Source organism: Convolutriloba macropyga, unplaced genomic scaffold (genome assembly GCF_964194025.1).
Source record: "Convolutriloba macropyga unplaced genomic scaffold, txConMacr16.3 SCAFFOLD_2518, whole genome shotgun sequence".
Taxonomy (NCBI): domain Eukaryota; kingdom Metazoa; phylum Xenacoelomorpha; order Acoela; family Convolutidae; genus Convolutriloba; species Convolutriloba macropyga.
This window is the reverse complement of record NW_027453392.1, coordinates 1-23,798: the sequence shown is the minus strand read 5'-3', so window position 1 is coordinate 23,798 and position 23,798 is coordinate 1. Positions and strand designations below refer to the sequence as shown.

Below are 23,798 nucleotides of genomic sequence, written 5' to 3'. Positions count from 1 at the left end.
TGAAACCAAGTTGTATTTTTATTTATCTTGCTAGAAATGTGGCTTTTATTAGCATTATGTTTACAAGCAGAAGGAAACATGAGTATCCGTAATTTACGTTCGCATATAGTGTTCTATCCCGTCATATGCTAATTTATTCATCAAAAATTTTTTCATCTAATTTATTCATCAAAAATTTGAAGAAATGAACGAAATCTATTTATCAGATGTCAGAATTAACCTTCTAGCAGTGGCCAGAGACTATGAAGGGTTCTCAAGAGACCAATGATTGTCGCTTTTTTAAAAGATAAAAAAGATGGCTACAAATAGCTGAAAGCCAATCAGACAAAAACGGCCAAGATCCAGTTATTAGTATTTAGAAACTTTTTAAAATTAATATTTGTTTGCTTAGATCACTTTGTTGTTTCAGAAGTTCTACAGCGCGCAGGATCAGTCACAGTACAGGATGTTCAAAGACCTCTACCTTCGCCAGATGATCAAAACCCTCTCCGAGCCAGACCTGGGAGGGGGCAGTTCATTCGACCAACAGGTACCTTCCAAATAACCCAGACAAACTCAAAAAAATCTCAACATATCATAATAGGGGTTATAATTTCATGAGGAGGGCTAAGATGGGAATTTCCATCTTAGCCCCCCTCATGAAATTATGACCCCTAATATGGTATGTTTACGCAATGGGGGAGGGGTTGTATAGGCAACATGGTCACAAATGGGGGGCTATAATGAGAAAGACACCGCCGCATTAATGGATGATCACATGTTGACTTTTGACAACATAGAAAGCATCTTATAATTAGCCAGTCAGAAACTAATGAAATTTACATTTTTTGACGCATAACATGCGTTGTTATGTATTCAAGAAAGCTGTATAAAACCAGAACATCGCAAAAGGAAATGATTCAAAATTTTTAAAAAAAAAACTTTTTAAAGACGATTTTTATTGAACAGCAGATTTGTGGTCAGTTAGGCTAAAAAATGCAAATAACGGGGAAAAGGGGGACATTCACCGTTAATATTCATTTGTACTAAAATATCCTATGACATGAAGCCTAAAATTTGGGACTTCCTAATTTTGAAAGTGAGCAAGTTTTGAAAAAAACTTTGACAATAAAGAAGGGTCGCTACGAGATTTAAATTTGTTAACAATAATTTGTGAAAATTTGGACAGTAAAAATTTGGTAACATCTTTTTAATAACCGCGAAGCGATAGCGGCTATTATTGGACATCGTGGTTTTGGACAAGAATTGGATTGTATTGGTGCTCTGTCTTTTTTTATTTTTTAAGATGTTTTCACACCTTTTTTCATGATTTTGACTTTTCAAAACGTGATAAACAGGTAAAACTCAGCGGGCATCAAGTTTCATTAGAGGCCCTTAGCCACGTTTTGTAGTCCCTTAAGTGCTTAGAGTTTTTCTTCAACAGCGAGTTTTTCCGCACCTTGGGCCCAAGAACATCCTTTAGGGTTTGACGACAAGTTACTGCATAGCAGCTGGGATTAATATGTTGATTATCAATGTTTTTAATAACACAATCATTGCAAATTTCTTGATGAACTCTATTTTTTTTGAAATATTCTGAAAATTATTATTATGCTCCAAATTTATCGAGCTTTATGAGTCCGTGAAACTATTTATGGCTTTAAATAGGGATACTGAATAGTTTCCGGAGACAATGAATTGGTTCTGAAGTTTTGAATATCGCGAGTATTAGCAAGATTTTGTTAAAAATTGCAATAAGTTTAAAATTTTTGAAATTTTTTGGTCATTTTTGGTGTTTAACGATCTTTACTGACAAACAAAACTTTTTCAAGTTTTGCAGATTGGTTACTTGTCAGAACTCCAGAGACAAAAGAAATGGTTTTAGCATTTCTTATGCAAGTTTAGAAATTTTCTTTAATGGCTTCATTTTTCAGTTTTTTTAAGCATTTGTCATATTTCTCTACCTTTCTCCTACCTATAGTTGATAATGAAACTCTTTTTTATAGATTTGCGTGAGTTATTGAGTATATTGGCTTGTATCATATTTAAATTCAGAGTAAAAGCTTTAAGAGATTTAGCAATGATAATTTTGTTTAGTTTTTTTGTTTATTTTAGTTCATTCGACCAACAGGTACCTTCCAAATATCCCAGACAAACTCAAAAAAATCTCAACATATCATAATAGGGTTATAATTTCATGAGGAGGGCTAAGATGGGAATTTCCATCTTAGCCCCCCTCATGAAATTATGACCCCTAATATGGTATGTTTACGCAATGGGGGAGAGGTTGTGTAGGCAACATGGTCACAAATGGGGGGCTATAATGAGAACGACACCGCCGCATTAATGGATGATCACATGTTGACTTTTGACAACATAGAAAGCATCTTATAATTAGCCAGTCAGAAACTAATGAAATTTACATTTTTTGACGCATAACATGCGTTGTTATGTATTCAAGAAAGCTGTTTAAAACCAGAACATCGCAAAAGGAAATGGTTCAAAATTTTTAATAAAAAAATTTTTTAAAGACGATTTTCATTGAACAGCAAATTTGTGGTCAGTTATAGATTTGCGTGAGTTATTGAGTATATTGAATTGTATCATATTTAAATTCAGAGTAAAAGCTTTAAGAGATTTAGCAATGATAATTTTGTTTAGTTTGTTTGTTTATTTTAATTTCAACTTTTGAGATTCTCTTTTTGGCTGCGATTGTTCAATTGATCTGCTGGTCAGCTAAAATAGTTCTCAGTTTTTCATTGATTTCCTTTGATTGTATTTCAGGACTTGTACTTCTATGTTTTTTTAATTCGTTGTCTCCATTGATGATTCTTACGACCTGACTTCTTGGAATTGACTTTTTCAATGACCAGTGACTTCTACTGCTTTGCAGTTAAAATTTGTGTACGTGACCGTCAGTTTTGCTTTTAAGTCAATTGCTTGACTTACATCACTCAAAAAATGACTTTTGAACTCACTTATGAAACTTTAATCTTTATGAGCATTTACTAGTTAATAGTGTGCATCTAAGTAGTGCCAAACCTAAATGTCCTCATCTTGATTATTAATCTTGAGTTTTTGATTTCGAATATCAATTTTGAAAACGCTTTTTAGTAATTTTTCCTTATAGACGGTATGTGTCATAAAATTGATAGTCCGAATATAAGCCAAAAAGTTTAGTGGTCTATTAAAGGACGGGTGGTCGATCTGTTAATCTTATTCTTTTAGTTGTTTCAATTCATGGAAGGCCACAAGCGTCTATCGCGGCTATTTTCCGCAATCTGCCGCCTATGTTTTTATTTATCGAACTTGTTGCATCAATTGGTCGTGTTTTTGTCCTTGTTTTTCGAATTGTTTTAAACTTCTTTGCTGCTAGCCAGATGTTCCGTCCCTCTAAATTGCTTGAAAAAGAAAATAACCTCATGGAAAGTTATTTTTGTACGTGACAATTTGGAGTTTGTTTCAGCCAACAATAACTTGCCCAAACTCATCATTATTAAATATTATTTACACAAACAGCTGCATTTTTCATAAAAATTTCATAGCATTGTGACAACAAATATTTTGATAATTTTTCTTGACTAAATAGAAATTCAATTCTTTCAAAAGATTGAGGAACTTTATCAATTTACAGAAACTTTCATTAGAAATGAAAACGTGTGAGATGTTTGACAAAAAATTGCAATGTTAAATAACCAATTTCCAAGCTTCTTATAAATAACTGATTTTTGTTCAAAAAAACACAAAACTGGACAACAGGATTCAAATGATGTGAAAAAAATGAAATAACATAATTGATATTGTTTTGTTACGCATTGGGCGAGTATTGAATCACGGTTGCAAAAAATAAATTGGTTGATCGAATGGGTCTCTCTCTTCTTAAAAAAAGTTTCAAGAAATTGAGCTTGATCTGATGGCAAATAATGTTAAATGTCTACAATTAAGAGATAAAGTGAGAGTATAACGAATTAACTAAATTTGATTTAAGCATGCTATTTTTCGTCTTCTGTAAGCAAAAGGCAAAAACGTGCAAAATTCATGCCATGAAGGAGTCAGCAATTTGGAGACCCGTTACAAAACATTATAACTTTGGTTTATTTCAAAATTTTTAGCCGTGTGTCTTTTTATGAGATTTTGTGAAACGCATAATGGTTGAAAATGACACAGCGCTCAAACTGAAGCTTTTAATCAAAACTTAAGTATTAAAATATTCAAATGATCAGTGAAATCTGGAATCAAACATCGTTCTTTCTGTGTGATATCGCTTAATACAATCAATTATCTATAAATGAATATTTTTAGGATTAACGTTTTCTTTGCGTTTTTTTGCTGAAAACTTGTCAACAAATTGATGGTATTTTTTTCTCTTAGGAAACATCAAATCGAGCTCATGTTGTTAATTTAACCTGAGATAAAATTGAGCTAAATGCGTCAATATTGTTCTACGTTACATGACTAATGACAGATATCACAATTTATGAAGCCATATTTTTGTTACCGATTTTTTCGATAAGATTTTTAAACTTTAAACTGTGTTTAGGATCCAGCAGGGTTCTACAGAGCCGAAATAGCTCAGTGTTACGTCAGTTTAGCCGAACTGTGTGACAGTAATCGGAAAATGAGCCGGGTCCAAAAAGAAGAACAGCCGAAAGACGACTCAATTGAGAAACTGGAGTTACTAGAGCAGGCTGCTATCAATTTCCACCAAGCTGGAGTAAGTTCTGCTCTGCCGAGAGAAAAAACTCGGTGAAATCTTTGTGAGAAATCATTAATGCTCGATTTAAAATGTTCTGCTATGTTCGGATTTACAGATTTAAACGTAAAACGTTTCTGCACGTTCAGTTTCAAAAGTGAGTGTCTCCGGCGTAAAAAAAATGGTATTGTCAATGTAATAACGTAAGAAATCTATGCTACGTTCGGTTTAAGAACCTTCAATTTTTTTTTACTAGTGCTATTATAATTAGTTAATAATGGTATTAAAATTATTATTGGTAGTGGTTTGGTTCTTAATGATTGCTGGTTGCTGTTTCTTTTAATTTTGCTCGTTTGACCTCAACACTACTCAAACTCCATGTCATGAGAAGCGATTCAAAAAATTAACAAAAGAGCATGATTGATAGTAACCCTAAGACAGACCAGACAATTTTCTTTTGAAAAAATTGGAAAAGAAACTTCAAAAATAGGATTGAAAGAGCATACAAATTTGTTGATAGGGACGTTTGCGTAAAGGAGTGAAAATCAGAACTACTTGTCAACTGTTTTAGACCACTTGAAGAGAAAATCTGAGTTAACATAGACTGGAATGTCATATAGCAGAATCAGAAACATCAAAAACTATCAAAAAATTGAAAAGTTTACATACAGGTACCTAAAACTCTGAAAAATACTAAGTTCTGCTTTCCCTTAAACCATCAGCACATTGCTGAAAGCTACGCTGCTAGTTGTAGAAATACGAACGCGGCCTTTTCTGATTTGAATAAACGAGACCTAGACAAAAATACTGCAAATAAGTAAAATTGAATATTTTTTGTTAGAAAGCTGTTCAATTTAGAAACCATTGACTTTCAAAACCAACTCGTTCCTGAAAACTAAGCTATTTAACGTATACTCGGCAGACCAATAGAGACAGAAAAAACGAAAGCGGTCTAATTTTTATGAAATGGGAATGAATGTTTGCTAAACTTCTTGAAAATAATGCGTCCATATTATCTTGTTAAAATTTACCCACTAACGTATCTGTTTTAAGACAACAATTTTCCAAAATTTCCGTAACATTTCCAGAACTTTTAATGTTCAGTTGTCAATCCCAATCAAAAACTAACTTCCCAATTACGCAACTCAAAAATAAGAATCGAAAAAACAGTTGAGAGGAAAAGCTGTATGAACTATAATCAAAATCAAAGGCAAACCCATTTGTCGAAACCAAAAAAACTTGACAAAACGCAAAAAACTTCAAGTAAGGCTCATAAATTCAAGCCTCGATTTTGAATGATTTCGAATTGATATCGCCTCGATTTTATTAGATTCCTCCAAGCTAATCAAACTTGGGTTATATTGCAACTAAATAAGCGGGAATTATTTGTTCAAAAAATTAAAATTAGCTAAAAAAAAAACTTTGTGCTGAGATCTTACGAAAGGTGCAGCACAATCATAACTAAATACAAAACGGCTGCTACTAATAAACATTTTCATTATAGGGTGTGAAGGAGAACGTTTGTGAAGGAAAGAAGATAAGAACGTTGGCTTTAAAACTTAATCAATCTTTAGAGCTACTATGTTGTTTACAAATTTTGCTCTAGGTTTAATTGAGTAACTACATTTACCAAAATATATAGATTTTTTAAAGATTTTTTGGGCCAATTTTCAAATGAAAAATCCGAGGTCAAATTTGTAAAGTTGCAAATTAATGTCGCAAGTTATAAAATCGTTTGCAAATTAATGTGAGAATTTTCAAAATTCGCAAATCCTGTTTGCAAATATTTGCAAATATAATACATTATTTTACAAATTTTGTAAATCAAATTGCAAATTTTTGCAAACCTGACCTTGGGTTTGGAGGAGGGTTGAGGATTTTTGTTTCTATTCGTAATGAGAAAATTTTTGAAAACCTAGCAAAACTCAGGCCTAATTTTTCCTCCAAAAACAAAAAGTTGCCAAAAAGTCTTCAGAGGATTGATCCAGTTTTTCAACGATACCATTTTTGCATCTCTCAGTAAAAGATGATTCATCAAAAAAAGACCAGACTAACAAATTCCTGAACATCAAATAAATTTGAGGGTTGAAAAAATAATCTTAACCATCACAGTGCAAGAGTTCACCACGTTTTACATTGTCAATCGGAAATTAATTAAGATCTGATGGTTTAATTTTGAAGAAAATACCGCTTCTTTATCGCAATTTAAGTCATTTCTTTAATTTTTAATATAAATTGTTTAATTAATGTCTCATATACATTAGAGTAATTCATCCTTATTGTAAAAATATCTTTTGCTTTTATCATTGTAATGGGTATTTTTTTTCGTTATTAGCGCCTAGTCCAAGCGGAGAAAATCTTCCACGAAATTGAGGAAGGATATCGTTCCAAGTGGCTTCTGAAAAGACTTCAAGCCATTCGGGTAAGTAATAAATTATTCTAGAGCTATATTTGCGTGTCAGCCCTTAATAATGATCATGTATGGCTTCAAATTTTAATCACGTACGATGTGATAAAAACCTATCAGCTCTTATAGGTTCGGCTATTTTTTAAAAATTTTTTCTACAACACATCTTTTTCTCTGAAAATATTGTCAATTGTAAAGTTAGAGCTGGCATTGTTGTGGAAATCGTTGAAAATGATAAACACAATCTTGTTTTTATTGCAAGTGCAAATCATCTTATAAAAACTAAAATTTATTTCAGAATTTATCCCTCTAACGACCAATTTACAAAAGAAAATTTAATTTCGCAATCGATGTTTGTGTCGAATTTTTGAAACTTGCAAACGGTAGCCAATTTAAACTACCGTTTCAACCATTGAAAACAGAATTTGATATCTATGATGTTCACAGCCCTACGCTAACTAGCTTTGCTTTCATTTATCTTAACTGAAAAATTTTTGCCACGAAAATCAGACCCAATTCCAAATTTTATAGGCAAGTGCCGCTAAGTTTAATTAACCCTGTCACATTTCTTTCAGGAAATTCAGCTTCAATGATGAAGGGTGACAGACCGAGCAAAATAACTATAAATTTCCCTATCGGATTTTTTTTGGTTTAAAATTCAACTAACTAAGACATCAAATTTTAGTTACGGTTTACAGGATTCAGGCTCACACTTATCAAGTGATACACAAAAAACTCTGTCTTATCAGATGCTATACAATCAAATTTGTTTGAAAAGAAGAAATTTCGCGAGCGATTTTTATGATATCAAACCCAATTAGATGATTTTCCAAAATTCTGCTTCCATAAGTGATGCATAATCTGATTAGACATTACTTAAGAGTTTTTAGCAATAAATTATTTGTTTTTAGTTCTTGAGCAATTAAATTTCTCAAATCAGCGGGGCTGATTATCATTAAAAGCGACATGCGACAGGATAAACTATAGTGAGGAGCACAAGTCTATTAATTCAAAATTACAACTGATAAATCTTACAAAAAAAATCTCAGTATAGATATATAAAAAAACACCACGGAAAACTTACCTAGGCTGAGTTGCAAGACCAATAATAGACATGTTTAGACCATCACAGACAGAACATGCGTATATCCAGACTTTGGAGCGTTCTATAGACTTTCTTGCGTTCAAAATTTGCGTAAGTTCGAAAGCACTTGTGTAAAGACTTTCGTGCGTTCAAAATTTTTGTGCATTCTTCAGAAGTCAATATTTTCAGACATTCGTGACCTCGCCAAATTTTCTTGAGTTCAAAGTGTTTCATGCGTTATTGGTGCGTTCAAAAGCGGCAAAGTCCAGACTTTTATGCGCTCAAAATTTTGATCTTTCTTCGTTCAAAATTGTGTATGTCAAGATGTTCATGTGGGCTCGTGTCCAGACATATCTTCATACTTATGCATTCAGGCAAATTGTGATAGAGAGTCTTAGTAGTTGGTACATATATAAAGGGCAAGAAGTGACTGATGAAAGAGATGCCATTCATCGACTTTTTAAAGCGTGATTGTCGTCTGCAATTTCAGCCTTATTCTACAAATTTTGTAGCAAAATTGTCCAAAACAAGGCAAAATTTTGGATACAGCTTTTTTCTGCGTTCGACCTTTGGCAACTTTTGAGCTGAAATTTTCTGCGTAGAAAGCTTTTACTTTAGTAAGCGCTGTAATAAGAGTGCTAAATCAACCTTGAGTTAAACAGTAGTTGCAATTTTTGCTTCATTTTGAAATATTTTGTGCAGTCCTTGAGGTTTTCTATGTTCAGATTTTCATACGTTCAAACTTGCCTGTGTGCAGACTTTCGCGCGTTCATCTGTGGTCCTAGACCGTCTAATTTTGAACGCACGACGCTCGCTTGAGGGTTCATTTTGGTCTGGAAGTATCGACTTCTGGTCTGACACCTCAGCTAGCGGGTGTTGCGTGTTTTATTTCATATACGTATGTTCATGATCACAAAAAAGGTTAGGTAATTTAATGTCAATTAATTTAAATTATATGACACAATAATTTTTTTGGGCAACTAACATCGCGGAAGACTAACATATCTTAAAACTGTTTTTGCTGCAGGCAAAACTGGACCAGTTGTACGAGAGCATTTCGAGCGAAACTTTGGAGAATTTGACGGCCATGTCATGTGGACAACCTGAATGGTTCTATTATGTCAGATTGTACGGAAATCTACCCTCCGCAGTCGAGGTATATATAATTGAGTGTCATTTTTTTCAACTTTCATTCTTTTACCCCCTATATTTCATCCCTCCCCGTGTTGAGGACAACGAGGAAAAAACGACAATCTTATTGTAAGAAATCGTCGTTTTGGTCGTTTTATCGTCGTTTTGTCGTCGTTTTGTCGTCGCTTTCTTCGTTTTCATTAGTTTGCGTCGTTTGAGTCGTTTTTTACATGTAAGACAAGATCGTTTCTTCGTCGTTTGGCCACGCCTCGGCGGTCCATGGGACTTATCTTACATTCTTTTTTAATAAAATTCCGATCATAATTTTACAATTATTTTCATCAAAAATTAAATTACAAAAATTTTTGACATAGATTTTTTAATTATATTAACATTTATGTAATGGTTAATTGACTCTGCTTGAAGTCACTGAGAATTTCTGGCGTTTATCGAGAATTGCGGAGCGGCTCGAGATAATAAATGAGAATTTCGAAGTGACTTCTGCAGAGTCACTTAACCATGCTTAAAACACGAAACGCGCACGTTTTAAAATGACGAAAGTCAAGGGAAGTCAAATTCTGGCCAAGTAGCAACTTCTGGCATTTTGATTTCTGGCACTGCAGACTTTCGGCATTCTAAAATGTGCACGTGAGTGTTTTAAAGCTAGTTCGAGATTTGTATCTTAACACGTTGTAAACTTGGTCCGTGCATAATTACACCCTATTCAATTTATTAATCTAATTTTCAGTCATTTTTTGAAAGTAGGCCTGTTCTCCGGTTTTATTTCTCCACGATAACCCAAACTTGACTATTTAAGAGCTGCAAGTTTAGCGCGTTTGGCCACGCCTTAGCAGTCCGTGAGACTTGATATCAAACTATCACAAGCAAACAAATTATAGGTTTATTTCCTATCTAAATTTAGTTGTGTTTTCCGAGGGGGTTTATTTTTTAGTCACGTTTGTTTCGGTACCTGTAGACGTTTGTAGGGCGATCATTTTTTGTGCTTTTTAATATCGGATGTCAATTTTTACAAAGTTTTTGTTCTATGATTCCTATCAAGCTCTGATCTTAACTCTTTTTTCGGATCAATCACAAGTACTTTCTTGCATCCATAACATGATCAAAAATTTCATTAGAAACCTCTGAGTTGATAAAAACGCGGCTATTTCAATTCTAGAGTACACGTTTTATTTTTCAAAATAAACTAAAAACAATAATTTAACATTGTTTTTATTTCAGGATAGTGGATTCATAATTCGGGTTCCAACTTCGGTGGAAGTGAGCGAAGCTGCCAGAGAGATAACCCGGATATTTCCTGATATCCAAAGACAGAACATTGGAACTGACCCACACACGGCTAAACTCGACCCTGGGGAGGCTTGTTAGTTAAAAACTCCAACAGCCATTCTATGAAATGTACTGAAAAGTCTGACAAGTCTTAACTAGTATCATCAATCAATAAACTAAAAACAGATCTTTTTCTTTTCTGCGCCCCCGCTTTGTAATTGCATATTATTTCCACCCCGCAGCCGCATATGCCATATTTTTGCATAAAATATTACTATGTAATGGCACGTGCTCTGTATGTGGGGGTGCATAACGTACTGGGGGGGAGGGGCATAAACGCAAAAGATCCCTATAACAGTTTCTTTCGACTCTCTGTCTCAATTTTTTTTGCTGGAAAAGTTCTTATACTACTCTTATAACAAACGACAACGAATATAAGACTACACAGATTAAGTTGCCAAATTATAGGTTCTGGAAAGGGTTACGGTCGCACGATAGTCTCGACAATAGTCGAATTTGGGTCTGAATAAAAACTAAAGTCTGGGAATAGTCTGGACAACGGTTGCAAGAAAGTCTGATTGGAATCGGAACATTGGTTGCACAAAAGTTTGGGCAACGGTCGCATGGCAGTCTGATCAGAGATTAAAAGAGTTGTCCACATTTTGGATATTGGCCGTACGATAGTGTTAACTATGGTCACACAAATATCTAAACAAAGATTAAAATCGGAACATGGTCTTGACATTATCGCTTGAAAATATTGTTCGCACAAAAATCGCACTAAAAATTGGCCACCTGAAATTCGCGTAAATATTTCCAGCGCACAAAAAATAGTTGCCCTAATGTCTGATCAGAAGCGTTTTGACTTACGGCCGCACAAATAAAATGATCGCACAAAAGTCTGATCAGAGGTAATTTTGGTCTAGCTCGGTCTGAGCAGAGATTAGAATCTGAAGATAGTCTAATCAGAGGTTGGGTGGCTTTGGTCTGGAACTTTAACCTGGGTAGTCAAAAAATCAGATAAAACAGTTATCTGAGCATTTGAAAATTAGAAATTGACAAATCAAGGGTTCTGCGCAAATTTTTTAAATGTTTTGCAGCAAAAAGTAAAAATAAATCTTATTCTTTTTTGTGTCCTGTTCTCTTCTCGAGAATCGATGTTACAATTTTAAACTAACAATCTAATTCAATCTGTAATGCTGTTTGTTTGCTGAGTGAATAAATCTTATCTCTCTTTTCATCAATCAATCTTTTTTCTCATAAACCATGAGAAAACTGTTACCGTTATTGAAAACAATTTCACTTGAAACAGTTTATATCTCGCCTGTTTTCTACCATTCATAGGAAAACGCTTTCACTCAAGAGAAGTATGCATTAGTGTATTAATTTAATTCATGGTCATCAGCTATTAGATACAATTCAAGAACGTTTTTGCTGGGCAAACCAAGAAAAGTTAATGAAAGGCACTGCTTCTGTAGGCACTGCTTCACTCTGCTCTAAGTAGACAGGTCAGTGAACGCAATTCATGTTTAGTTATCAATTAATTTTGCAGATATTGTTCTCTCCCCAAATTTTGACAGTGGTCATTTGGTTTGTTTGCTAAAACGGAAATATTCTTGAACTGAGGGTTACGCGTTTTTGTCTCAGATCTGCTTTCATGGGGCGTATAAAATTGCGTTGTTTTCAATATCTTTATAATAAAATTATGAACATTTAGCAAAGAGAATAAACAAAGTTACAATTAAGCTTGTTCACATTTTTAGATGATAGTTTTTAATTTAGATTCACATTTTGTTTCTGCCGGAGAATTAAGAAACTTCATCTCGTATCAATAAAAATATATATAAAAAAAACAAGTTGCAAATCTGATAGAAATATTGTTGATAGTGCATTTATTAATACAAATATCATTAAACAAGTTAGTTGATAATGCAACAAAATTGCCCTCCATTTTACCCTCCTGTTGAATTTATTTCTTATGTAAACATAAAAATCCAGAAGGAACTGATTTCGCATGTTTTTCTATAGATGTCGTCAAAAGGAACGATTTTCAACCAAAAGAAACAATCTTGAAAAGAAACGATTTTCAAGAAGAGTATGATCGAACTGTTGGCAATTCTGCAGGAAATGAATTTTTTGACCTTTCCATTTGCTTCTCTGCTTTTTGAGTTCTCGGGGTTTTTTTTTTAATCTGCAAACATGTAAATTAAACTAACCACTTGGTAATGTTACATGTTAGAAATTTATTAATCAAACATTTTTTTTTCTAATTTATAACAAACTAAGGTTCGGTTTTCGTAAAATAATTTAATAAAAAATATGTTTAAATCCTGCAACCCTTCTGTCTATTGGAACTCTTTCGTGTCGTTTAAGCATTTCCGCTGTAACTTTTTGTTTAAATTTGGTCTTCGACGTTTCTTTTCTAATTGTAATTGGAAGTGTGTTCCATTTTCGAATAAAGTTACGAACAATTGAACCATTACTCCATTTTGACTTACATTTTTGTTCTAAGAAAAGGTTATGGGTTCGTTTGTTTACAATAATAGGCACGTTTTCTAAAAATCTGAAATGTTTATTAGAGCGATTTCTTAATTGTTGGAGAATATTGAAAAACCTATTTAAAGACACCCGTGTTATTTGGAGCTCTGCTGGAAGAATTTTAGTCTCCAAAAGTAGATCTCTGGCAGTATCGTATTTGGTTTTCATAAAGCAAACTTTTATTCCCCAGTTTATCTGTTTGTTAATTCTGTCAATAGAGTAAGATGGTAATTTTTGAAAAAAAAATTGCGCTACAATACATTGATACAATACATTGTTATTTCATTACATCGTAATAAAAAATAGTTCAAATCAGTCACCATTACTGAAAAGATTCTCTAAATTTTTGATGTTTTGGTTTATCTGCTCGGCTCTTGGTGTTAAATTTGATTGCTGGTCAGGAAAAGGAGCCTTTAAATTACTTTTTTTTCAGGATTTTTAACGTTTTTTTTGTCTTTGTTATTTATCATGAATATCAAAAAAATTGCCTGGAAGCCAGAAAACGGGAAAATTCTTGGTTTTTTTTTATTGCATTTGCTATTACAATTCTTTGCAAATTTGTTAATGCAGGTCACTCACTTATTGAAAAATATACAACTAATTTTTTTCAATCGTGTTTTTCCTTAAAATTTGATTTTTCAGTTTCACCTTTGTGCTCGAAAATATCGCCAATTCCTAAGAGCTTTTTTACGATAATTGGTGATCTCCTCTGATAGATATTACTTTTTTGCCCAGATTGAAGATAACAATTGTGTCTGTGCAGACATTTTAAAATAAAAAAAATTAGAGCGTCTATTTTCAGAGATTCGTGCGTATATGTCCAGATTTATGTGCGTTATTGTCCAGTCAATCGTGCATTCATGTTCAGAATTCTGTGCGCTTTTTGATGTTCACAGGTTTTGCAATTTTTCTCAAAATGATTCCCCTCTCGTCTGCTTATATTCGCTCAGCAGATACTTGAATCCGATGAGGTCTCAATGAATTGATGAAGTTGTAACCAAGAGAGCCAAAATATCTTTGCCTTGAATAATCTCATTCAATTTTCAAAATTATTGAAGCACGAATTTTGTGATATAACTCAAATCATCAATCATGTTTTGACAATTGCATAATCCAAATTTTTTAATTCAGTGTTCCCAGTTGGGCAAAAGTCGGGCATGACATTTTTGGTCAAACGACAGTCCAGCTCTTTGCTTAGGCTGTGATAAGTTTTTTTCATAGGTATAGATAACTGAGTTGAGCACAATCTTTTCATACCACTTTTTGGTCGAGCATCGACTTTTCATAAGTCGAGCTATAATTAAGCGGGGGTAGCATACATTATTTGAGCTCACGATTTGAATAAAAAGGTATATCACATTACTGCAAACGCAAATTCTCAAAAATTAATTTACGCGTTATGCTTGAAGACCTGCTTCAGACAAAACAGCTATATAATCGCACTGAGCAGAGTACAATTTTTTAAAATGATTAATATTAATTGAGAAGTTTCAAATTAATTGTTGCCCGGAGTGGACCCACAGACAAAATCAGTACTGAACCATAGTATTTCAATTCTGTATTTTTACTCTGACCAGTACTATGATCATGTCATTTTTTAGACTTTTCTTGGTAAAATTCATAACAAAAAAAAGGTTCTCTGAATTTAGTCTGAAACATTATGAATTTCTCTTAGATTTCCAAATCTCCCTGACCGAAGTGAGGAATTCTGATTCTGCAAAAGAGAGACTTCAGATCAGAAGGAGTCAGTTGAAAAGTGTCGGAACTAGTCTGGGATCACCGACCAGCGCATATAAACCAGGTTAGAGCTGCAATTTTCCTTGATAAAAATTTCACTTTGAACTCGGTGGTAACCCATGATTTGGCCTGAGCTTGCGGATGCTGTAGGTTGTCTTCGAACTGGGTACGGTTCTTCAAGAGTCTTGGAACATGACATAGTCTTCTTACAAGATATTGCCAGATGACCGTCATACGCAGTTTAACCTTTCATGATTTTTTAAGATAGCCATCATCGAGGTTGTACTAGGGTTTTAAAAGTGTATGTAATTTCGAAGTCATATATACAGAAATTAAAAATGACACTCTATTTTCCGACATCATATATAAATATATATGATGGGCAGCGTAAACTCTCTTGCGACGAGTCGTCCTTAAGCTTAAGATTACTTTTTTTAATGTAAAAGTAATAAGTAATAAACTAAGTAAAACGTTCAAAAGTTACAGATGTTGAAAAAAAGTTGCTCTTGATTTGTTTATACGTGTTAGTTTTAATTTTTAGAGAGACATTTCGACATGGGTATGTCCTTTTTGTGCTTTTGTGTTTATGTTTATATTTATGTTTATGTTTATATTTAACTGTCTTTCATATAGTTGGCATTATCGCGTTACATTCGCCCTGCAAGCTTCGTGAATGGCAAAAAACTATTTGTGGGAAAAGCTGACATTATTTCTACCAAATGTTTCGAAACGAGACCGCCCGAAATAACTTATGGTTTCCTCGGATCTTTTCGATTTGTCCCCCCCCCCCCCCCCAGCTTAGTGGGCGCATATTATTTGCAACGCCCAGACGCATGTGCCATATTTTTTATATTTTTACATTATGATGTACTATGTAATGGTACGTGCTCTGTAACTGGGGGGGGGGGGGGCACAAACAGAAAAGATGCGTTTCCTCTTTCATAGTTTTTGAAAGTCATTGGAAATAATCGATTCCCGGATCTAATTGGTTTTGGTCCCCCAGTGTTTTTTATGACCCCCAGTTACAAATTATATATTCTTATATAGCACATTACTATGTAAGAAAATAGCACGTGCGCCTGGGGGTCATAAAAGATTTATGCTCACTAAGCTGGGGGAACAGAATAGACCCGATTCCCTTTCGTCTGTGTAACTTCACCTAAGTACCAAATCATAAAGATCTTTTTTATAATCCCAATATGTTTCTTATTGCCATCGATACTTATAAATTAGTAGTATACTTATTAGTGTATTGTAAAAATTTTAGCCTATAATTAGTCCATAAATAGTCTACTTTTTCCACACTAATCGTGAGAACTAATCTTTCAAGCGCATATTAACGGCGCAAAAGTCTACATTTCAACGGCCACGGTGGCGCCGAAAGCAAGACAAGCGGCTAGAGCTCAAATGTTTGAGCCCCGTACCAAACTTTATTTTTCCACATGGCCTCGTAGTATAATCAGTCTGAACGCAAGTCTGACAAGTAAAAAAAGTGACATGAATCAGTCTATGATTCAGTTATGATGAGGAACTGCATTTAAACTGGCCCTGTACTGAAAGACACTTGGAGTTAGGTACGGGCTTGTTTCCGTTGAATTGAAACATTGTTGAGTTTCGCAAACAGATTTTACTGAGGTGTGAATTTTTTGTTTACGCTTTGTCGTTTTAGAATAATTGTCCTCACTTGGGTATCCCGCATTTTACCCCTAATCAGTATACCCCTATCACTTCACTCCCATTTTAATGTTTTATGCAATTGGAGTATTAAATTAGTATGATAATTATTTGGCCCTGCCTCGCAGGTAAAGGCTATACCTCAGCAACCCGTGGGACTTGATATGAAACTATCACAACCGATCATGAGATTAAGTATTGGCGTGAAGTCATATATGTGGTTAAGATATGCCGGGCTTAATGAAGCCGGATGAAAAAGAACCCTCACTTGATATAATTTACAGCTCGTATAAGAATTCTATCAGTCTGAAACTATTGTTAAGTATTTATTGGAGATATCAATTTTACGCAAAAATTGTAAGTGACTTCTTTCAATAATATCTAAATTTGCCGTTTTCGTTGTTTTTTAAAACAACATTGAGACTTTTGAATTGGGTTATTGTAAGACTTTGCAACGCTCTAATGGTTTTGAATTTATTAACACCGATAACTTTTACTGATGTTTATATATTTTTTGTTAGTTATTTCGATTGCCTTCAGGAATAGCCTTCTTATTTCGATTTTTGTAACTTTTTTATTCCTTAACAAGTTTTAGAGGGTAATTCTATATCATTGTTTTTCCAAGTAATCTTTAAAATTTTTCATTGCTTTTGTTTGCTTTTGGTTATAGAAAACCAGAAAGTTGGTACACTAGATTAACTGTTTCTTTTATCTTTTATTTAGTTCACATATGCCGTAGATTGCTTATGTCTGATTTTTCTCTCCGAATCGATGACAACATTTTTTTCTCAGAAATTGTTTTGAATCAACATGATATATGCGGGAATAAACTTACAGGGTATTTGAAATATATGGGACATATGACCGCCTACCCCTGATTAATTGGGATTTGACTCATCGCTGACTTTTGCTATACATGCTTAAATCACAGGCTTTTTGAATGAAGTTTTGTAAAAATAAGTCTTGAAATTATGAAAGAAATGCGCTGAAACAAATGCTGATTTTATGTAAGAAATGCGCTGAAGTGTGCTGACGCATTTTATTTCAGCAGATTCAGTACCTATTTTTCAATTTTCAGCGCAATCAGCGCAAATCTTGCATAATTTTCGCGCATTTAGCGGATTTCTTACATAAATATCCGCTTACAGCTGCTGACCCCTGCACCCGGGAGTGATTAACTGATATTAACGCTGCCCAGCTTATTTTCAGAATCTTCTTTTGATCCGGTCAATTATGCTATGGGTATAGTTAATGCCCCAGTTAAACTGACAGGTAAGAACTAAACAGGTGTGAACACAATCAATGTCTGCAATTTGAACCACTTAAAGCAATGTTTTCACTCTTACACCGGGAATTGTTAGGAACTTTTTTTAGTATGAACAAACTATACCCAGGTTGATGTGCCAGACGGATCTGGTATGTCCCAACCCTTCCAGACCAAAATCGCTTATGTCCAGACTTTTGTGCGTTCACCAGACTTTCGTGTGTTTTTCGACGTTTTTCCAGACTATTTAATTTTGAACGCACTACGCCCCCCCCCTTGTGCGTTTATCTTCGATTTGGATATATTTGCTGCCGTCTGAGACCTCAGCCTGGGTATAAAATCAGAGTCCGAATGTCCATGAACAAATTCAGAAGCAAAATTGGCATAAAATTTCCTGTCGATTGATGTAGTACTGCTTTTTTACCAAGTCACCTGGCCTAGCTGATTATTTATAACGCACAAGTTACTCGTTTAATTGTTCCGACCCCACTTGTGGGGGGAGGAACTATATACTCAAATGGGTTTTTTTTTGTTCTGTCAATTTTGGCCGATCGATATATTCATCGTAGAGAAATGTGATTGGTATCATTAAAAAGCTCGTCCCGCGTAGAGTTCGGAATTAAATACATTTTTTTGAATTTTGTGTTTTTTGAGGAGTTATCGAGGTTTAAAGGTTTGCGTGCCCAGTGCGTCATGAACACGTGATATTTGGCATGATTTTGTTCACTTTTTTGTTCAAGTTAAGATTTTTTCTATAAAAAATTTCAATTCAAAATTACATTTTCTGCTACAAATGTAACAGTGATGTGATTCTAACAGACGAAAGGTCATAAAAGGGGGTAGTTTTCGTCTCATAGGGACGTTTACTATAAAAAAAACTTGATTTTTATTTGAGAGCTGATTTTTTAAAAACCAATTCATGTTTTTTTATTGTTTTTTTTCAATTCACTTGGAGACTAGTCACTTTTAAAATCCAGGTTGTGTTCATGACAAAGCTCATTTACGGTCAAAAAATGTCCAATAAACAAATAATTCCTTTTTAAGGAATCGACCATTGTTTTATGGCTCCGATTCTGAGTTTGCACTTTTTTTAAATTTTGAATTTTTTTCAGATTTTATTAACATTTTGTAGCCCTATGACGTAGGTTCGTTGACTAGAATTGCAAAAGGCTTCCTAAAAAGCATTAAGCGAACCTATGTGGCAAATTGAGGGGACAGCTAATGGCTGTTAAGACTTATAAAATAAATTTTCGAAAATTTTTTTTAACGAAATTTTGATTTACTTTTTGAAAGTTTACTAAGTTTTCGGAGTCCTATGGCATAAACTCTGTGACTAAAAGTTCAATAGGCAACCTGATGAATATTAAGTGAACCTATATTGTGCTTTGAGTGAACAACTAATGGCTGTTAAGAACTAAAAAAAATTGAAAAAATTTTTTGAACAATGATTGATTGTTTGAATGATTGAAAGTTTGTTTTTGTGAACGGTAGGGTAGGTCAGTCTCAGTAAAGACAACCCCCTTTCCAATTTGCTACAACCACAATTTTGTGGTTAAAAGTTTTGTCTTCTAACTTTTTGCTCCATGTCACAATTTTGCCGCAAGTTTGGTTCCATGCCACTTCGATGCCACAACTTTTCAAAACTTTTAAAAACATTTTTGGCTAATATTTTCGTAAATTTGTTTCCTTTTGAAATCTTCTTACATTATCCTTATATTGATAGTTGAGAGAAGCCATTCCTTGGATTATAAAGAAAGTTTTCAGAGAAAGCTCATAGTTTGAATGGCTTCGACAATTTCTCACACTTTTCTACTGAAACTCTACTGAAGTGATACACTTTTCGCATTGAGCACTGAGGCATAACTTAGCATATCTATTGACTTCCGTTGAAAGCAATTGAATTAAATGGCTGTTGAGACTTCAAATATAATTTCTTGAAAATTTTTTTTGAACTTTAAACGATATTAAAATTACTTTCTTGAACTCTAAGTCAGTCTCAACATTGGCAGGACCCACTTCCTTTTTTTGCAACCAAAATTAATCTGGTTAGCGGTTTTATCTTCAAACTATTGTCTTTAAGACTTGGATAACACGACTTTTCATATTTTTTTTAAATTTTTGGTTACTTTGTTTCAAATTTTAAATTCTTTTGAAATCTTACCACATTATCTTATAATTTACAGTTCCCATTGGAATAAAAAACACTTGCCATAGATCATAGATCAAGTTTGCAGAGAAAACGGTATGGTTTATATGGCTTTGACACTCTTCTCACTTTTTTTACTGGTTTTTTGGTTTTTGCCTGCATTTGTTTTCATATTCTACGACTTTTTGCGATGAACTTTTTTTGATTTAAGATTGACAGAAATTATTGCCTTCTCATGGAAGATAACTTATTCTGACTTATTGTTTACTTTTTCCGTTGAAAGCTATTGAGTTTAATGGCTTTGATACTACGGATTTTTTTGAAAAATTTCTTGGTTTTAATATATTTGTTCTTATCTGTTGGTTTTTTGAAGTCATATTGTTAAAAAAAAGAAATTCTTTTTTTGTTAAAAAATTATTTGAACACATAAAAGTTTTATAAGAAAGTTCATTTTTTAATGGCTTTGACACTTTTCTCTCTCGTTTTTTCAATTTCCGGTTTTTGCCTGTTTTATGTTCTTCATGTAGTCGTCAAAAAACTTACAGGTCTCATAAGCCTCTGCTTGAGTGTTGAATGAATGAAGTCACTCAATGCAGTAGATTTACAGCAAATGGCCTTAAATTTTATGATATTTAATTTCAAACTTTCTTTTTTAACTTAGTTTTTGCTGTTATTTTTGTCAGCTTGTATCTGATTCTCATGATCGAGAGGCCCCATCCACTTTCCCGTAGTTCGAATATTAAAGTTGCTATTTATATTAGTTCGTAACTGATGATTTTTTGTTGTACAATATGCTTTTTCATAAAAGTTTTGTTAGTGGTGGATATCTGTCTATCTTTTTTTCTTCTTTAAGCTCATTCGCGTAATTACAGATCCAAATGATTTTCAAATGAGGCACAGGTGAACATGCTTATGCTTTCAGTATAGCTTTAACTCAAAAAGTTTACTTAACAATTGAAGTAAAAACGTAATATTCATATAACAGCGAACGGTTTTAAGGTCTTCAATATTTTGTTTTCGCGATATGTTTGAAATATGTTCAGTTTTTCTTCATCTCTGGTCCATTTTTGTGGCTTATTTCAACCAAAGGCCGATTCTATTGGCTTTGTAATGACTTTTTAAGTAAATTTTTTATTATTTTTCTGGAAACCTAATGGTTTCTAGGACGTTTGTAATTATTTGGTTTAAAAACTTTTGGTTGGTTTTTGAATTTCACCTGATTTTTGCTTTTTTGTCAACTTGTTATTTAGTTTTATTAATATAAAGTCCCATATGCTTTGTAGTAACGAAAAAACAAACTTGTTTAGTTAAGTTTTCTTCTGATTGTATTTTGTCATTTTTACTAGGTGCTTTTAATTTTAGATGTTTTAGTTTTGCCGTATAATGTTTGTTTCATTTTGCTTATTTTGTTGTTTATTTTTCTCCCGTAATCTTTTTAAGGGTGGCATATCTCATGAGTGCTGTAATGAGGAATGGCATTGTTTATTTCATTTAGTAGTTTGTGTAATTTTTTTGAACTATAAGATCTATTTTTGATTTTATCTTCATTTGGTTGACAGTTATGTCTGAAATGTACATGAGCGCGGGTCGGAACATCATGTGCGAACGCACATTAACGAGCCTTCTTGTTTGTTTAATGCACCTCTTCGAAATCAAAATTGTAGAATTCTATTGCGATTATGATAATTGCGACTTGTTATTGGATATACGAATAGGGTTTCATTTTCAGCAGAGTAAAAATTAATGTTCTATAATTAGAAAACCAATGATGGATTTTTCAGAGAAACTTTCGCCATTTTGTCACTGCTTTCCATGGCCATGTTTTACAATTATGGTTATGTATATGTTTGTAAATTAATAACAGTAATCAAACTGATCGCAAATTTACTTCAATTTTGGTTATATCCAACATAATTTTTATAAATTTTACTAGGATTTTTTGGTTGTCATGAAGAATATTGTGAATAAACTGTTACTCTTTCACACGCTATAAGTAGCTAATTTCTGCGCGTCACTTTTATCTACGGTCGTTGTATCCAATATCAATGATAGTAAACTAAACGAGAACTAACGGACGCAGACCAAAATGAAAAAAAATCATAATTAGTGATTCAGAATTGACCCTCTTAGGTCAAATAGTGGATTAGGAAGACAATTTACAGTTTTGCAAAACCATATCATTGCTTACAAGAACAATGATAAGTTCAGAACAAAAAGAATATCAATTTAATACTAATAAAACCTGGCTATTTAAGTTTTAGGCTAATTAAACGCTCAAAACTGTGGTAATGGGGATGGCGGCCGAGCAAGCCCAATGACAAGCAAGCCGAACTTTGAAAATGAGGTCAAGTGAGCCGAAATGTCTACAATTGGAAATATTTATGTTTCTGCGGTTCATTGGAATACATTATGCACTATCAAAACGACGCACAGTATTGATTGTCTCGGCTAATAATGAATTATTTCTGATTGATTACATAACTATTACATATCTTTCGGCTTGCTTTTATGTTGGCTTACTTTTACTTCGGCTTCCTTTGCGTTAGCCGGAAATGGGTTACGTTCATCCATGAATACTAATGACAAAATGAATACCTTTTCCACAGTATAAAATACCTTTTCACTTATCGGAATTATTCGAGTCAAGCAAATTTTCATGGAGAAAAATGCTTGAGCAAAATAAAAAAAATAGTGACGAAATCTTGTCACTCGTTTCCACAAAGCGCCAAATCTTATAGTTCCATAATCTTTTCAAACTCGCCTTTTCAGGAATTGGACGCATAATGAATGCCTTGCAACAAAACTTTGACAAAAACATCATTGAAAATTTTGTTTTGTGCTGAAAGAATTTCAAACGTCTCGTCAAATTTGACAGCCACGCCAAAAAACGATCATTATAGAACTTGAGTAATTCTGACTAATTCGTACATTTTTTAGTTTTATTTATCAGCAATCCCTGTGAACCGAAACTTGATACACCTCACAAGGAGTTCTTGCTAAAAGAGAGTTAATGCTGCCGAGATTTTGACCGAGAATTTTTGCGGAGAATTTGCGTGGGTATCAAGAAATAAGAATTTGGCAAGAGAGCCTAGAAACATTGAACATATCTCTGGTAAGACAAGTTAAGTTGTAAAAATTATATAGCACCATTATACAAGATTTAGATCGATGTTAATAAGTTAAACAAGAGTTATAACGATTTATCAAGAAATATCAACAAATATAGGTAGATCCCATTACCAAGGCAAAACTGGTGGGTGAAAAAGTTGCGGTTGAAAATTGATCAAAAGCAACAAAATATTGGTTTTAAAATTAAAATCTTGCGAGAAATGACCTGAACTGTAACTAAAATAAATGCGAGAATCAAATGATTCGGGTAGGTATATCTGATGATTATTTGATGCATCTGAGGTTCTGGTCTTTCATTCGCAGCTAAACTGGTATCGTCAAAGTTCTACTCGACTTTGAAAGCAGAACCAGAAGTTGATGAATCTCTGACGTCATTTGAGAATGTCATCTCTTCCTTGAATGCCAAAAGTGAGACCTCGACATTCTCGACAAAATGGGTGCAGCCTAACGACCAGAAATTGGTTAGCTACTATGATTTTTGGCTCCGTTTTTCTCTTTTTTAATCTTTTTTTTGCGTCATTCATAAATTCAAGGATAAAGCGATTATTTTTCCTGATCAGACATTTAGCAGATCTAATTTGTGATATCTAATTTGTCGATCTTCCATTAAACTGACCAATCAGAGACAATGAACTCTCTATATAGTAAAAATTAGCTGTATAAAGTAAAATTACCTAATGTAACTTTTGCAACATAATTGCATATCACAATTTTTCTTACATTTCTTAG

The 23,798-nt window shown here is 33.5% G+C and overlaps 1 protein-coding gene across 1 annotated transcript in view; it reads left to right on the top strand.

The window, feature by feature from the left end:
* Window positions 1-23,530, top strand: part of LOC142358258 (uncharacterized) — a gene marked incomplete at both ends in the record, with an annotated part of 31,940 nt that extends 8,410 nt beyond the window's left edge. Inside the window, 9 exons of the mRNA XM_075409695.1 lie at window positions 410-529; window positions 4,520-4,693; window positions 7,008-7,094; window positions 9,191-9,319; window positions 10,534-10,675; window positions 14,795-14,920; window positions 15,398-15,415; window positions 17,740-17,802; window positions 23,373-23,530. Coding sequence (XP_075265810.1) covers window positions 410-529; window positions 4,520-4,693; window positions 7,008-7,094; window positions 9,191-9,319; window positions 10,534-10,675; window positions 14,795-14,920; window positions 15,398-15,415; window positions 17,740-17,802; window positions 23,373-23,530 — 1,017 coding nt within the window. The remainder of the gene's footprint in view (window positions 1-409; window positions 530-4,519; window positions 4,694-7,007; window positions 7,095-9,190; window positions 9,320-10,533; window positions 10,676-14,794; window positions 14,921-15,397; window positions 15,416-17,739; window positions 17,803-23,372) is intronic.
* Window positions 23,531-23,798: the final 268 nt, after the last annotated feature.